The following is a 16,792-nucleotide window of genomic DNA, read 5'->3' as shown; positions in this document are numbered from 1 at the left end:
AAAAATACAAGTGCTTCTCTTCACTGCATGGCCATTACTAGGTTTGAGGTATGCAGTAAAGGAAGTCCTGCGTAGGTCTGGCCATCTTCAGTTTAGTAAGATTTGAGGCTGCAAGACTAGACTTAGAAGTTCCTGCGCTACATGGCTGAAACCTAGTAAAAGCCGCATGGTAAGACAATAGAGAAAAGCATCTGGACTTTGGGGAACAAGCTAAATTGAAGAGATGGTGAGTAGGTGACTGTGGAAGTAGTCTGGCGGTTGAGAAAAAAGTAGGAGTGGTAATTTTGTACTGTCGGCCTATGGTATTTTGCAGTTAAGATAAAAACATAAGCATTGCCATGCTTACTGAAGGTCCATCAAGCCCTGTTTCCAACAGTGGCCATCCTTTTCCAACAGTGGCCATTCCAGGTCTCAAATACCTGGCAAGATCCCAGAACAGCAAAACAGATTTTATGCTGCTTATCCTAGAATATGCAGTGGATTTTCCCAATTCCATCTTAATAATGGCTTATGGATTTTTCTTTTAGGAAATTACTCAAACCTTTTTTAAGCCATGCTAAGCTAACTGCTTTTACCACATTCTCTGGCAACGAATTCCAGAGTTTAGTTACTTGTTTAGTGAAGAAATATTTTCTCCATTTCTTTTTAAATTTACTACTTTGTAGCTTCTTTGCATGCCCCCTAGTCCTAGTATTTTTGGAAAGAGTAAATAAGCGATTCGCATCTATCTGTTCCATTCCACTCAGTATTGTATAAACCTCTATTATATCTCCCCTCAGCTGTCTCTTCTCCAAGCTGAAGAGCCCTAGCCTCTTTACCCTTTCCTCATAGGGAAGTCATTCCATCCCCTTTATCATTTTCGTCGCCCTTCTCTGTACCTTTTCTAATTCCACTTCCAGTTTCAAAGTGGAAAATTTTTTTGCTAACTCCTCTTGAGGCAGTAGTGAAACAGAAGGGTCCTTTTGTCGAGGAACAGACATGTTGCTTCAGCTTTCATAGTCAGAGCTTATCCTGGATGAATGTCGGATGTTGGATTACCACTCGGGTGGAGAAGCTAATGACTACATTTTCTGCTGTGCTCATGTTTTTCAATAGCTGATTATTTATTTTATTTATTTATTTATTTATTGCATTTGTATCCCACATTTTCCCACCTCTTTGCAAGCTCAATGTGGCTTACAATACATCATGAGTAGTGGAGACATATAAGAAAGTATACATTTAGCATTACAGAAGGATCTTGGGTAACATAATAATGATGAAACATACTAGTAGTTAACAAGCAAATAATGTAAGAGCAAATAATGTAAGGCAGTTCTGGATATTTGTATAAGAGTTCATATTTGTTGATCTTTGTTGTATGCCTTGTTAAAGAGATGGGTCTTTAGTAGTTTGCGGAAGTTAGTTAGTTCATAGAGTGTTTTTAAGTTGCGTGGCAACGCGTTCCAGAATTGTGTGCTCAGGTAGGAAAAGGTTGATGTATGCGTTAATTTATATTTTAGACCTTTACAGTTGGGGAAGTGAAGGTTAAGGAATGTGCGGGATGATTTTTTTAGCATTCCTGGGTTCTAAGTCTATCAGGTCTGACATGACGTGAATGATTTTGTGAACTAGGGTACATATTTTGAACATGATGCGTTCTTTGAGTGGGAGCCAGTGTAGCTTTTCTCGTAGGGGTTTAGCACTTTCATATTTTGTTTTGCCGAATATGAGTCTAGCTGCAGTATTCTGAGCTGTCTGAAGTTTCTTGATTATTTGCTCTTTGCAGCCAGTGTACAGTGCATTGCAGTAGTCTAGATGACTGAGTACCATTGATTGTACCAGGTTGCGGAAGGGGTCCTTGGGAAGAACGGTCTTACTCTTTTTAATTTCCACATGGAGTGGAACATCTTCTTGGTTGTGTTTTTCACGTGACTCTCAAGTGTTAGGTGTCGATCAATGGTAACTCCAAGAATTTTTAGGGTGTCCGAAATTGGAAGATTCAATTTTGGTGTGTTAATGGTGGCGAATTTGTTCGTGTTATATTGTGAGGTGAGTATTAGGCATTGGGTTTTTTCTGCATTGAGTTTCAGCTGAAATGTGTCCGCCCATATGTGCATGATATGTAGACTTTGGTTGATGTCCTTGGAAATTTCCTTTAGATCTTGTCTAAATGGGATGTAGATCGTTACGTCGTCTGCGTATATGTATGGGTTAAGGTTTTGGTTTGATAGTAGTTTCGCCAGGGGTATCATCATTAAGTTGAATAAGGTCGGTGAGAGGGGGGATCCCTGTGGAACTCCGCATTCAGGTATCCATGTAGCTGATGTAGTTGAATTAGATGTCACTTGGTATGATCGTGTGGTTAGGAACCCCTTGAACCAGTTGAGAACGTTGCCTCCAATTCCGAAGTACTTGAGGATATGTAGTAGTATTCCGTGATCAATGAGTGAGAATTATCTGAATTGCTTGGGAAATGGGGGGGGGGGATTAAGGTTTGAAGGGAGGGGGGAATAAAAGAAAAAGGTTTATGGAAACTATCCAGTGCTCATTAAAAACATGTTGATTTCACCTTGTGGCTGGACATGATGGCTGTACTTGGTTTTATATTGTAAGTGTGCAGGTTGTTTCTAAATAATAAAAATATATATTATATATTACAAAATTGTGAAATTAATGAGCCCACAGGGTATAGCAGCTACTAAAGATCAAGATATTTGTAACATCTTTAAAGAGTATTATGAGCAGAATGGAAGGTCTAGAGGGGGGATATATCTCTCATGTCTGGATTTACCAATGATCAGGGAGGCAATTACAACCTTGCTTAATGCACTTATTAGAACTGAGAAGGTTGGGTAGGTAATACGACATAGCTCCTTCTTTAAAGCCCCTGGCCCAGATGAATTCATGGTAGAATTTTATAAAATTGTACTGGATAATGTAACCACCTCCCTAACTGTTGTGTTTAATACTATTGTTAACGCTTGGGAGTTTCCTGTGTAACTTTGGCACAGATAGTTGCACTATATAAACCTGGGAAGGATCCGACACTTCCATGTTCCTTTCGGCCCATTTTACTATTAAACTATGAGGCAAACTTTCTGGCAAAAATTTTAGTGAACTATGAGGCAAAATTTCTGGCAGAAAGTTTAGCAAACAGATTAGCCCAAGTCATCCCACACATAATAATGGAGCCACAGATGGGTTTTGTCCAGGGTAGGAACGTTTCCAAATCCATCCTCACCAAATTATCTTAACTACTGTCACAGGCTGTTCCCCTGGGATGGGACTTCAGAATCTCTTCTTTTTCACATAGAAGGGGTAGGATGCCAGTATGCTATTTACATGCTTTATTTACAACTTTATGTGGCTGCTTTACTGTGGACTTCTAATTATCAAATTGCATGACTAGTGTACATCCTCTTTGCTTAATCTAATTCAGAATGTCTTTCCTAAACAGACAGTAAAATTCCCTAATCACAGCTGTTCTGACTATCCATGAAGACCACAGCATATGCCATTTTATCTTTACAACTCACTCACAGCTACAACTCAAAGTATAGTTTACAAACAAGTAATCCCTAATCACAACTTCCCCTGTGCTGCCTGCAGCTCTTGACTTGTCTCCCTCTATATACACAGACCCTTGCCTCAATGTTGATCCTATTCTGAGGCTATTTTCTCCTGTGCCCCTGGTCAGTAGCATTCCTAGCTCAGATATAGCCCTCTGGCACAACTTTACATCAGTGTCTTATTTCCAACAGCATTGCATTTAACTATCCTGGGTGTCAATTCCCCAGCACAGATTACTTTATCAGGTATTTCAGGTTTCTGCCTAGGATCTTACACAGTGATCAGAGTCCCTTCTTGTCATCTGAAATTCCTTAATTCATTAGCAAAATATCAACATTCTTTCTAGCAAGCTTGTATTTTCCTTTAGAGGTCTTAGAACTAATTCAAGTTCATTCCATCTTTCTGTTTTTCTCCTGATCAATTTTGCAGCTTTATTCTCCCTTTCGTCCCTTTTTGCAAATAGCCCAGGCTTTTGTTCCATTCACCAACACATTGTTAATTGGCTCCAGGTACTTCACCTGTTTTCTGAATCTCTGCTGCCTTCCCAGTACATCTCCAAGACTACTATATAAGCTCACTTCCTGACTAGTTCAGGCAGCACTGAGCAAAGTCTATTTTTGTAATCTCTTTTGGTCTCACATCATCTGACTGGATTGCTGCTCATTTATTTGCAAGCTGAAGCGATCCTGAGATTGGGAGTCACCCACTTGTGTGCCTGATTCAGGGCCCGATGCACCAAGCTTACCATGCTGGGAACACTTGCTTTAGACTTGTAGCCAGTCTAAAGCAAACATTAATTTAGGGAGTAATTCACAAAGGGATTTTCCTTGGCTCTAAGTGTGCCGTTATCAGACACCGAGAACCCCATGCAGATGTATTACAGTGAGCTCATTACTATTCTAATGAGCATTCCAGGTGATGCACAGCTCCAGAGTGCCTATCTCTAATGAGCAAATGTTGTGGCTGCTCTGGAGCTGCCAGAGAGGAGGGAAACAGAAGCAGGCAGCTGCAAAGGCTGCATGCTTGTGCTCTCTACCTCTTCTTTCCTGGTAACTCCCCTTGTGACCCCCCCCCCCCCCCCGGGCCATTCTTGCTTCCGGGGGGGGGGGAGGGAATTGGGGGTCCACTAGAGCACTGGGCAGGGGTGTGCTGGTAAATTTTTAACAACAGGCTCTCTGGGCATAGGCAGCCCTGCAGTTTGTGGAGGGGAGGGCTTTCTGGAGGGGGCACGCAGTCCTCTCTCCCCCCCCCCCCTCACTGTGCAGGCACACTAGGCATATTTTTGCTGGCAGGGTGCCAAGCTCTGCCAGCCAAATAAATAGACTGCCTCTGTTCCCTACTGCTTGTTTCTGGCTCTGAGCAGAATGCTGGGACTTCTTGTGCATTCTCAAAAGTCCCAGCAGCGGTGGCAGTCTATTTCAGCATCCCTGCCAGCAAAAGTAAAAGGGAGTTAAGGATAGAGCTTGTGCCCAAATTTTGGGAGCCAGTTGTTATAGTAGTCGCAGGCGGGATGGAGTGGGGGGCCCTACTTTAACAACCGTCTCCCAGTATTCTTAAAAATGTAATCAGCTTTCACGAGCCAGCTCCAGCACACCACTGTTTCCACACATTCCTAAACAAATTAAGTTGCATAACTAGGTGGCTCTAGTAATAGTAAAATTTCATACAAAATAGTTAAGAGATATGCTTGAGCAGTCAGCCTAGCTTAAATTCTTAGCAAACATATGCAGTTCTCCAAAACTATAATTGCAGTAAAAGCTCATTTAGGGGTCCTTTTACTAAGCTGTGCTGAAAAATGGCCGTGTAGACACATGTTTTGGGTGCGTGCAGAATCATTTTTCCTCATACCTTCAAAAAAATGCCTTTTTAAACTTTTTGCCGAAAATGGACGTTCAGCAAAATGAAAATTGCCATGCATCCGTTTTGGGTCTGAGACCTTACTGCCAGCCATTAACCTATTGGTAAAGTCTCATGCGGTAATCAAGCGGTAATGACCTACGCGTGCCAAATGCCACTTGATGCATATCCGATATGCGTGTCCGACAATAAAAATTAAGTTTTGGACACACGCCAAAAATGAAATTACCACAAGATCCACATGGTAGCTGGGCGGTAACTCCATTTTGACGCACATTGGGTGCGCGTAGACACTTACACGGCTTAGTAAAAGGGCCCTTAATCTTGTTCAGTACAACAAGTTAATTAGTATTTTATCAGTTGCTTTCTATTTCAAAATATCGTTTGTTCCTAAAACTGTAACAAATCAAATGCATTAAAAAAAACAAAGAAATTAAACAAGATGACTTCAAGAAAGTACAAACAAATCACAATGTCTATTCCCTCTAACTGCAAAACTTCTTAACTGTATGCATTAACTATCTGACAAGATCTCGGTAAAATTATAGAAAAAGCTGAGTAAACATATAGAACCTATTAAATAGTTTTACATCCAAGGAGAACCACCAGACAAGTGAATGAACACAATTAATCTTTTCACCTGCCCCCTTAACGCCTTCTAGTGCGCGTAGCCAGAATAGAAACCGATTTTGTAATCACGTTGATACAACCCCTCTTTCTTGCACCTCCTCTTGTCTCAGCCCACAGCTTCACAGCCTACTGCTCCTGCTGCTCACCTCTCACACTTGCCTCCAGAGCTACAGTAAGCAGCCTTTCAGGTTCCTGGAAGGTTCCAGCAGCCCCTCTGCTCTGTCAACAGCCATGGAGGGCTTGCATCTTCTTGTATCTTCTGTGCTGCCATGTTTAATTTTTTTAAGCAGTGCTGGCACACTTCGGTTAGAGCTGCTTCAGCCAATCTCAGGGGCCTTCTTTCAGTCTATCCCGCTCCCTGAAGGAAGGCCCCCAGGATTGGCTGAAGCAGCCTGTACCTCCTAATGTGCTGACATTGCTTAAAAAAAAATAATCATGGCAAAAAGAAGATGCGGGAGGATCAACAAAGAGCGAGCGCAGAGCCAGAGAGGTGTTGCATGGAGGGAGGGAGGGGAGGGCAGTGGGGACTAGGAATAGAAGATGCACAGTACAAGCCACAGGGGAGGAAGAGGACAACGACGGGGGACCCAAGCCCATTTTGGGAGTTGGTTGTTAAATTAGCTACTTTAACAACTTCCTCCCAAAATTCTTAAAAAATTAACAACTGGCTCACATGAGCCAGTGCGAGCTGGCTCCAGCACACCACTGCCACCGGGAATTACTTGCAGGGGGGGTTCGGGGATCCCCTGGACCACCAGGTATTTGTTCCTTGGGGTGCATGGGGGGGGGGGTCGTGTCGGTCTGCATCAGAAGCTGTCAGATGCATTTGACAACAGTGTCAAATGCATTTGACAGCTTGGAGTCACAAACAGTGACTGATGCACAATGGGGGATCCATGCAGCTCATCAGGCTCTCAGCCCTGCTTCTCAGTGGAGAAAGCAAAATTACTTAGACCACAGGATTAATCTAAGTACTCAGTCCCACCTTCCTGAACTGAAGGGACTGAGATGACTACTGTGCCTTTTTACACATATATGTGGTCACACATTTTTATGAAAATCTTTTACACACAGAAACAAGTTTCAGAAAATTACACCCATATGCATTCTTTTTGTAGAAAGTTATACTGGCACAAAAAAAGCTATTGGAAATGTATGCAGACAAGTTCAAAGTGAAAGTATACTTCTGCTTTGATTGGTACAAAGTCTGTGGGTAAAAGTATTTGCAAACTTTGTTCCTATATGAGCAGTTTGAAAATTTCCTCTGAATGATGACTTAAGGGCTTCTATTAAGACACTAGTAAAAAAGGCCCGTTTCTGACACAAATGAAACGGGCGCTAGCAAGGTTTTCCTCGGAGTGTGTATGTTTGGGAGAGTGTATGTGAGAGTGACTGTGTGAGAGACAGAGTGAAAGTGTGAGTGTGTGTGTGTGAGAGAGAGAGTGAGTCTGGGTGTGTGTGTGAGAATGAGAGTGTTTGCGAGTGTGTATGTGAGACACAGTGTGACCTCCCTTCCTGTGTCTCTCTGGTGTCAGGCCCCCTCCCCTCTGTCTGTGGTGTCTGAGATTCCTGCCACTGCACCCAAGCAATTGGTGTGCTGGAGGAGGGGGAGGGGGGATGTGTTGGGGGGGTTCAGGTTGAAAGATGAGGGGTGCGGGGGGTTCAGGAAGCGCTACCAGATGCGAGTGAAAGAGTGTGTGTGGGGGGGGGGTTCAGGAAGCGATGCCAGATGACTGAGTGTGTGTGTGGGTGGGGGTGGGCAGTGGGTTCAGGAAGCGCTGGCAGATGAGAGAGAGAGTGAGTGTGTGTATAGAGTTTCAGGAAGCGCTGCGAGGTGAGTGAGAGTGTGTGTGTGTGTGTGGGGGGGGGGGTTCAGGAAGCGCTGGCAGATGAGAGAGAGTGAGTGTCTGTGTGTGTGTGTGTACGGGGTTTCCGGAAGCGCTGGCAGATGAGAGAGAGAGAGTGTATGTGGGGGGAGGGAGGTTCAGGAAGCGCTGGCAGTTGAGAGTGAGAAAGAGTGTGTGTGTGTGTGTGTGTGTTGGAGGGGTGTGTGTGGGGGGTGTGTGTTGGGGGTTTCAGCTTGGAAGAGGAGGGGTGTGTGGGGGTGTCTGTAAGTGCTGCGAGATGAGTGAGTGAGTGTGTGGGGGGGCGGTTTATCAAGTGTTTCCACATGAGAGTATGTGTGTGTGGTGGGGGGCTTCAGGAAGCGCTGCCAGATGAGCGAGGGTATGTGTGTGTGGGGGGGGGGGGGGGGGTTCAGGAAGCGGTGCGATATGAGAGACTGAGTGTGTGTGTGTGTGGTGGGGGGGGTTGCCACATGAGTGAGTGAGTGTGTATGTGGGGGGCAGGGATTTCAGGAAGAGCTGCCAGATGAGAGAGAGAGAGACTGAGTGTGTGTGTGTTGGGGGGGGCATTGAAGTGTGGCCAAATGAGAGTGAGTGTGTGTGTTTGGGGGGGGGTCAGGAAACACAGCCAGATGAGTGAGTGTGGGGGGGCAGGGGTTTCAGGAAGCGCTGGCAGATGAGAGTGTGTGTGTGTGTGTGTGTGTGTGTGTTGGGGGGGGGGGTTCAGGAAGCGCTGCCAGATGAGAGAGAGTGAGTGTCTGTGTGTGTGTGTACGGGGTTTCCGGAAGCGCTGGCAGATGAGAGAGAGAGAGTGTATGTGGGGGGAGGGAGGTTCAGGAAGCGCTGGCAGATGAGAGTGAGAAAGAGTGTGTGTGTGTGTGTGTGTGTTGGAGGGGTGTGTGTGGGGGGTGTGTGTTGGGGGTTTCAGCTTGGAAGAGGAGGGGTGTGTGGGGGTGTCTGTAAGTGCTGCGAGATGAGTGAGCGAGTGTGTGGGGGGGCGGTTTATCAAGTGTTTCCACATGAGAGTGTGTGTGTGTGGTGGGGGGCTTCAGGAAGCGCTGCCAGATGAGCGAGAGTATGTGTGTGTGTGGGGGGGGGGGGGTTCAGGAAGCGGTGCGATATGAGAGACTGAGTGTGTGTGTGTGTGGTGGGGGGGGGTTGCCACATGAGTGAGCGAGTGTATGTGGGGGGCAGGGATTTCAGGAAGCGCTGCCAGTTGAGAGAGAGAGAGAGAGAGAGAGAGACTGAGTGTGTGTGTGTTGGGGGGGGGGGCGTTGAAGTGTGGCCAAATGAGAGTCTCGAGTAAGTGTGTGTGTGGGGGGGGGGGGGGTAAGGAAGCGGTGCCAGATGAGGATGAGTGTGTGTGTGTGTTGTATGGTTCAGTTTTTTGGGGGGAGGGAGGATCCTGCTGTTTAGAAGAAGAAGTAATGAAGCGTGTCCTCCGCGCGATGCCCCCCCTCCCGCCGCCATCCCACCCACAGCGATGCACCCGGTCGCCGCCATCCCACCCACCGTGGCCATCGCACCCGCCATCGCGTAGTTTTGCTGGCGGGGGGACCCAAAATCCCGCCAGCAGAAGTCTTGTGTGTATGCTGAGTGAGTCAGACTCCTCCAGCGATCTTCGGCGTTGCTAGCCTGTGCAGGGCGGGGTTCTTTGCGTCTGACGTCCTGCACGTGCAGGACGTCAGATGCACAGAAGCCCTGGTTGCCTGCACAGGCTAGCAACGCCGAAGATGACGCCGTAGTCAGCAGACAGGATTGCTGGCGGGGTTTTGGGTCCCCCGCTGGCAAAGCAACGCGAAGGTGGGTGGCTTAGTAGGGGGTTGTTGCGGGGGGGGGTGTTGGACCTCCTTATTTTGACCTGCAGCTTTGGGGGGGGGGGGTCGGGTCGGGGCGAAGGTAGGCGGATCTATCATTATGTGGGTGGGGCTTCTAGTTTTTGACGTTTTGCGTGCGGGGGGGGGGGGTGCTGGATGTCGGGACTGTGGACTCCGGAGCTTTGGAGGTGTTTTCCCTTTCCACGGGTGGGTCGGCAGGGGGAGGAGTAGGGAAACACGCTCCGCGTGTTTCCCTACTCCTCCCCTTGCGTGGGTGCGATCCGGTTTTTTTTTTCCGCCCTCGACGTCATGACGTTTGACGCGAGAGCGGGGCAGAGACGGCTGGGTGGCTTCACACCACGAACCCTTCAGGGAGTGTTTTAGTGACTTCAGAACATTGTCCTCATTAGAACGTTCACGGTGCGTTTTATTATATTAGATGTTATTTTACCCTTAACTATGCGGTTTTAGCACAGGTCTCACTTTATGCGATGAGACTTCATTACTAATAACTGGGGTTAACAGTAAAATACATCTTAACAGTAGCCAGCCACATTGATAACTGCCCCCCGCCTTTAGCCTATTTATACTAATGCTGTCTTTATTGCACTGGTAAAAATATTGAACCTTCCCCAGTAGTGATAGTCTGTGTCATAGAACTAATTAAAAAATTGCATGAGTTGTCATCATATTTCTTTGATTCACTACCATATTATCAGTCTACTGGTAAGATAAATGCATATTACATCATTGTATATGGATTTTTATTGGACATCTAGGAATGATAATCATTTGTTCCTCAATTTAGGATTTTTGCAAAACACTGAAATGATTAATCATTTTTGAAATTTTACTCCGTTCATTTTCTTTAGACTTGAGAAAGAGAAATGTATTAAATTAGTTCAGCAAAACAGATGACATCCTGTATATTATTTTGATTTGTTGACCCTCTAGTTTTCTCCAGAACTTAGAACAGCATGTAAGACCATAACTACAGAGGTCCCCCAGTCCTTTGATAAATTTGGCTTTGACTATTATTTACTGTACTTTGGGGATCATTTTCAAAGCACTTAGATTTACAAAGTTCCATAGGTTACCATCAGGCTTATTTTTGAAAGAGAAGGGCGCCCATCTTTTGACACAAATCGGGAGATGGGCGTCGTCCTCCCAGGGTCACCCAAATCGGCATAATCGAAAGCCAATTTTAGGCGCCCTCAACGGCTTTCCATCGTAGGGACGACCAAAGTTCACAGGTGCGTGTCGGAAGCGTAGCGAAGGCAGGACTGGGGCGTGCCTAACACATGGGCGTCCTCGACCGATAATGGGAAAAAAGAAGGGTGTCCCTGACGAGCACTTGGGCGACTTTACTTGGTCCATTTTTTTTACGACCAAGCCTCAAAAAGGTGCCCGAACTGACCAGATGACCACCGGAGGGATTTGGGGATGACCTCCCTTTACTCCCCCAGTGGTCACCAACCCCCTCCCACCCTAAAAAAAAACTTCATATTTTTTGCCAGCCTCAAATGTCATACCCAGCTCCATGACAGCAGTATGCAGGTCCCTGGAGCAGTTTTAGTGGGTGCAGTGCACTTCACACAGGCGGACCCAGGCCCATTCCCCCCCCCCCCCACCTGTTACACTTGTGGTTGTAAATGTGAGCCCTTCAAAACCCACCAGAAACCCACTGTACCCACATCTAGGTGCCCCCCTTCACCCCTTAGAGCTATGGTAGTGGTGTACAGTTGTGGGGAGTGGGTTTTGGGGGGCTCAGCACACAAGGTAAGGGAGTTACGTACCTGGGAGCAATTTCTGAAGTCCACTACAGTGCCCCCTAGCCGGTTGGTGTCCTGTCATGTGAGGGGGACCAGTGCACTACGAATGCTGGCTCCTCCCATGACCAAATGACTTGGATTTGGTCGTTTCTGAGATGGGTGTCCTCGGTTTCCATTATGGCCAAAAATTGGGGACAACCATCTCTAAGGACTACCTAAATTTCACGATTTGGGCGTCCCTGACCGTATTATTGAAATGAAAGGTGGACGCCCATCTTGTTTCGATAATACGGGTTTCCCCAACCCTTCGCCGGGACGTCCTGCGAGGATGTCCTCAGGAAAACTTGGGCACCCCGTTTGATTATGCCCCTCCATGTAACTTTGTAAGTCTGAGTGCTTTGAAAATATGCTTCATTGTATCTCTTGAAATAAAAAACATGTTGGTTATATTTAAAGTTGTTTATTCTCCCAGAAAGAAGTAATGAAATAATTGGATTGCAGTTTGGAATTCATCTGAGGGGTAACACCAGGGAACTTAGTTTTCTTTGTTGTTGCTGTGTCTGGAATGCTATAAATTTGTTTTAATCTTGAGTATACAATAGACTGTGGTCATCTTAGGATTTCAGCCCTGGTTACAATATTTCTCTTTTTCCCCCTGCAAGGCTGTTGTGGTAACGGATGGAGAACGGATTCTTGGTCTTGGTGACCTTGGCTGCTATGGAATGGGCATTCCAGTTGGAAAACTGGCACTTTATACAGCATGTGGAGGAGTGAAACCCCAAGAGTGCTTACCCATCATACTGGACGTGGGAACTGATAATGAGGTAAATAAGTACTTTTTTAGTATCCCATGGGCAAAGTAAGCATTCACATAAATAGTAAATTTGTGCTAAACTATTAATATACATGGATCAAAACATCTACTCATCTGCTGCTCAGTGAAAAGTTAGCTTTTAGGGATAAGTATATTCTGATCTGATCATGAAGAAACATGCAAAATTGCAGTGGTTGAATAGACTCATGGCATTGCTGAATGTGAGAACTTGTTCTTTTACTTTCTGCATTAAACCTCCCTTCAGTGAGAGCAAGGACATGTGCTCAAGTAGCACCTTCCCCATCTGCCTCCTATTTTAAGCTGAAGTCTGTGAAGTTGTAGAAGCAGCCCTGGGGAATGGAAGCATTCACTGTGCCCATGTTTTGTTGACTACCTGTTAATTTGCTCACTGAAGTGGGGATATACATTAAGAGAGCTGCACATGATTGGCAGGAATCCTGTGGTTACCATGGGGATCCCACAGAGATGGAACCAGGTCCTGGGATCACAAAACGGTGCAATACATTTTATACTGATTATCCTAGAAATAAGCGGTGGATTTTCCCCAAGTCCATCTTAATGGCTTATGGACTTTTCTTTTAGGAAGTTATCCAAAATTTTAAAACCCTGCTAAGCTAATTGCTTTTACCACATTCTCTGGTAACAAATTCCAGAGTTTAATTTCATGTTGAGTGAAGAAATGTTTTCTCCTACTTGTTTTAAATTTACTACTTTGTAGCTTCATTGCATGCCCCCCCCCCCTATTCTTAGTATTTTTGGAAACAGTAAACAAGAAATTCACATCTACTTGTTCCACTCCATTCATTATTTTATAGACCTCTATCATATCTCCCCTCAGCTGCCTTTTCTCCCAGCTGTAGAACCCTAGCCGATTTAGCCTTTCCTCATAGGGAAGTTGTTCCATCCCCTTTATCATTTTCATCGCCCTTCTCTGTACCTTTTCTAATTCCACCATATCTTTTTTGAGATGTGGTGACCAGAATGCACATAGTATTTGAGATGCGGTTGCACCATGGAGCAATTCAAAGGCATAATAATGTCCTTATTTTTGCTTTCCCATTCCTTTCCTAGTAATACCTAACATTTTATTTGCTTATTAGCCGCCACTGCCGCACACTGAGCAGAAAGTTTCAACGTATCATTAATGATGACACCTAGATCCTTGTCAGTAACTCCTAATGTGAAACCTTGCATAACGTAGCTGTAGTTCAGGTTCTTCTTTCCCACATGCATCACTTTGCACTTGCTCACATTAAACAACATCTCCCATTTGGATATCCAGTCTCCCAGTCTCGTAAGGTCCTCTTGTAATTTTTCACAATCCTCTTGCCATTTAACAACTTTAAATAACTTTCTGTCGGCAAATGTAATCACCTCACTAGTTACTCCCATCTCTAGATCATTTATCAATATGTTAAAAAGCAGTGGTCCCAGGACAGACCCCTGGGGAACCCCACTATCTACCCTTCTCCATTGAGAATACTGACCATTTAACCCCACTCTCTGTTTTCTATCTTTTAATCAGTTTTTAATCCCCAATAGAATACTACCTCCTATCCCATGACTGTCCAATCTCCTTTGGAGTCTTTTATGAGGTATTTTGTCAAATTCCTTTTGAAAATCCAGATACACAATATCAACCAGCTCACCTTTATCCACATGTTTGTTCACCCCTTCAAAGAAATGTAATAGATTGGTGAGGCAAGATTTCCCTTCACTAAATCCATGTTGGCTTTGTCTCATTTAATCCGTGCTTATAAATATGCTCTGAAATTTTGTTCTTTATAATAGTCTCTATCATTTTGCCCGGCACCGACGTTAGGCTCACTGGTCTATAATTTCCCGGGTCACCTCTGGACCCTTTTTTAAAAAATCAGCGTTACAGTGGCCACCCTCCAGTCTTCCAGTATGATGCTTGATTTTAAAGATAAGTACACAAATATGGAATGCACTATCAAACATCACGAAAACAATGCATGACCTAACAACCTTTCGGAAATCATTAAAGACCAATCTGTTCAAGAAGGCTTACCACAACGATCCATCCTAAACACCCGAACCCTGCAACACAATGAAACTTGTGCCAGGACAGGACACTTAATTCTTCCTCCCCAACTACCTAAGACACTCTGTTACTCATGAACTTCAACGCAATTACCATTTTGTATTTCTGACACCGGAATTGGCTTTCGCCATCATGGTACTATGTAAGCCACATTGAGCCTGCAGATAGGTAGGGAAAATGTGGGATACAAATGCAACAAGTAAATATAAATAAAAAAATAAATTACATATTACCAACAATAGTTCCGCAAGTTCATTTTTCAATTCTGTTATTACTCTGGGATGAATACCACCATCTACTCCAAGCAATTTGCTGCTCTTCAATTTGTGAAATTTCCACAGTACATCTTCCAGATTTACTGAAATTTGATTCAGTTTCTCTGACTTGTCAGCTTTAAATAACATTTTTGGCACTGGTATCTCTCCCAAACCTTCCTTGGTGAAGACTGAAGCAAAGAATTTATTTAATCTCTCTGCTATGGCTTTGTCTTCCCTGAGTGTGCCTTTTACCCCTCGGTAATCTAGCAGTCTGACTGATTCTTTTGCTGGCTTCTTGCTTCTAATATACCAAAAAAAGTTTTACAATGTGTTTTTGCCTCCAACGTAATCTTTTTTTTTCATAATCTCTCTTTGCCTTCCATATCAGTGCTTTATATTTGACTTGACATTTCTTATGCTGTTTCTTATTATTTTCAGTCGGATCCTTCTTCCCTTTTCTGAAGGGTTTTCTTTTAGCTCTAATAACTTCCTTCACCTCACTTTTTAACCATACCAGCTGTCGTTTGTCCTCCCTTCCTCCTTTTTTAATACATGGAATATAACTGGCCTGAGCTTCCACGATGGTATTTTTGGACAGTATCCACACCTGATGTAAAGTTTTGACCTTTGCAGCTGCTCCTCTAATTTTTTTTTCCCACTGTTCTCATTTTATCACAGTCTCCTTTTTGAAAGTTGAATGCTAACGTATTGGATTTTTTTGTGTATTTACTCCAGAGCTGATATCAAATCTGATCATATTTTGATCACTGTTATCAAGTGGCCCCAATATCATTTCCTTCAGCACCAGATCATGCACTCCAGTAATGACTAGGTCTAGAATTTTTCCTCCTCTTGTTGGCTCCTGTGCCAGCTGCTCCATAAAGCAGTCCTTGATTTCCTCAAGGAATTTTACCTCCTTAGCATGCCCTGATGTTACATTTACCCAGTCAATATCTGGGTAATTGAAATCACCCATTTGTGTTCCCTAGTTTGTTAGCCTCACTAATTTATGATAACATTTCTACATCAGTCTGGTTATCCTGGCCAGGTAGACGATAGTATTCTCCTATCGCTAAGCTTTTCCTCTTTAAACATGGAATTTAAATCCATCATGGAACCTCAATCCATAGGGATTCTAAGATGTGTTTTGTGTGCTGCAGAATTTTTAGTCTATTTGATTCAAGGCCCTCCTTAACATACAGTGCTACCCCTCCACCAATTTGATCCACCCTATTACTATGATATAATTTGTACCCTGGTATGACAGTGTCCCACTGGTTATCCTCCTTCCACCAGGTCTCAGAGATGCCTATTCTATCTAATTTTTCATATAGACCGATATATTATGCAGCAGCAAGACTCATAGAAGGTTGCAAGCGACGTGACCACGTCACACAATTTTGCAAAAACTTCATTGGCTGCCAGTACAATACAGGGCTAAATTTTAAACTCTATGTCTGATCTTCAAGGCCCCGAAAGGAAATGGCCCTGAGAACCTGAAAAATAGGATGATCCTCCACACACCGTCAAGGACACTAAGGTCCTCCCAAGTACTTTCACTAACCACACCCTCTCCAAAAGACCCTAAACCAACCTCTCCTCCTTCCCCATTCTCTATTTCTGTGGATAACACTCTCATCCTTCCTGTCTCATCAGCTCGTAACCTTGGGGTCATCTTCGACTCCTCCCTCTCTTTCTCTGCACATATTCAACAGACTGCTAAAACCTGTCGTTTCTTTCTCTATAATATCAGCAAAATTCGCCCTTTCCTTTCTGAGCACACTACAAGAACCCTCATTCACACTCTTATCACCTCTCGCTTAGACTATAGCAACTTGCTTCTTACAGGTCTCCCACTTAGCCATCTCTCTCCTCTTCAATCTGTTCAAAATTCTGCTGCATGACTAATATTCCGCCAGTGTCGTTATGCTCATATTAGCCCTCTCCTCAGGTCTCTTCACTGGCTTCCTATCCGTTTCCGCATACAGTTCAAACTCCTCTTATTGACCTATAAGTGCATTCACCCTGCAGCTCCTCAGTACCTCTCCACTCTCATCTCTCCCTACATTCCTCCCCGGGAACTCCGTTCACTGGGTAAATCTCACTTATCTGCACCCTTCTCCTCCACTGCTAACTCCAGACTTGGTTCCTTTTATCTTGCTG

General features: G+C 44.4%; 1 protein-coding gene across 1 annotated transcript in view; it reads left to right on the top strand.

The window, feature by feature from the left end:
• Positions 1-16,792, top strand: part of ME1 (malic enzyme 1) — a gene marked incomplete at its 5' end in the record, with an annotated part of 362,344 nt that overhangs the window by 164,870 nt on the left and 180,682 nt on the right. The window contains 1 exon segment of the mRNA XM_030195171.1: positions 12,135-12,296. Coding sequence (XP_030051031.1) covers positions 12,135-12,296 — 162 coding nt within the window.

Source organism: Microcaecilia unicolor, chromosome 3 (genome assembly GCF_901765095.1).
Source record: "Microcaecilia unicolor chromosome 3, aMicUni1.1, whole genome shotgun sequence".
NCBI lineage: Eukaryota > Metazoa > Chordata > Amphibia > Gymnophiona > Siphonopidae > Microcaecilia > Microcaecilia unicolor.
Note: the sequence above shows the minus strand (reverse complement) of the source record. Positions and strands in the feature narration are given on the sequence as shown.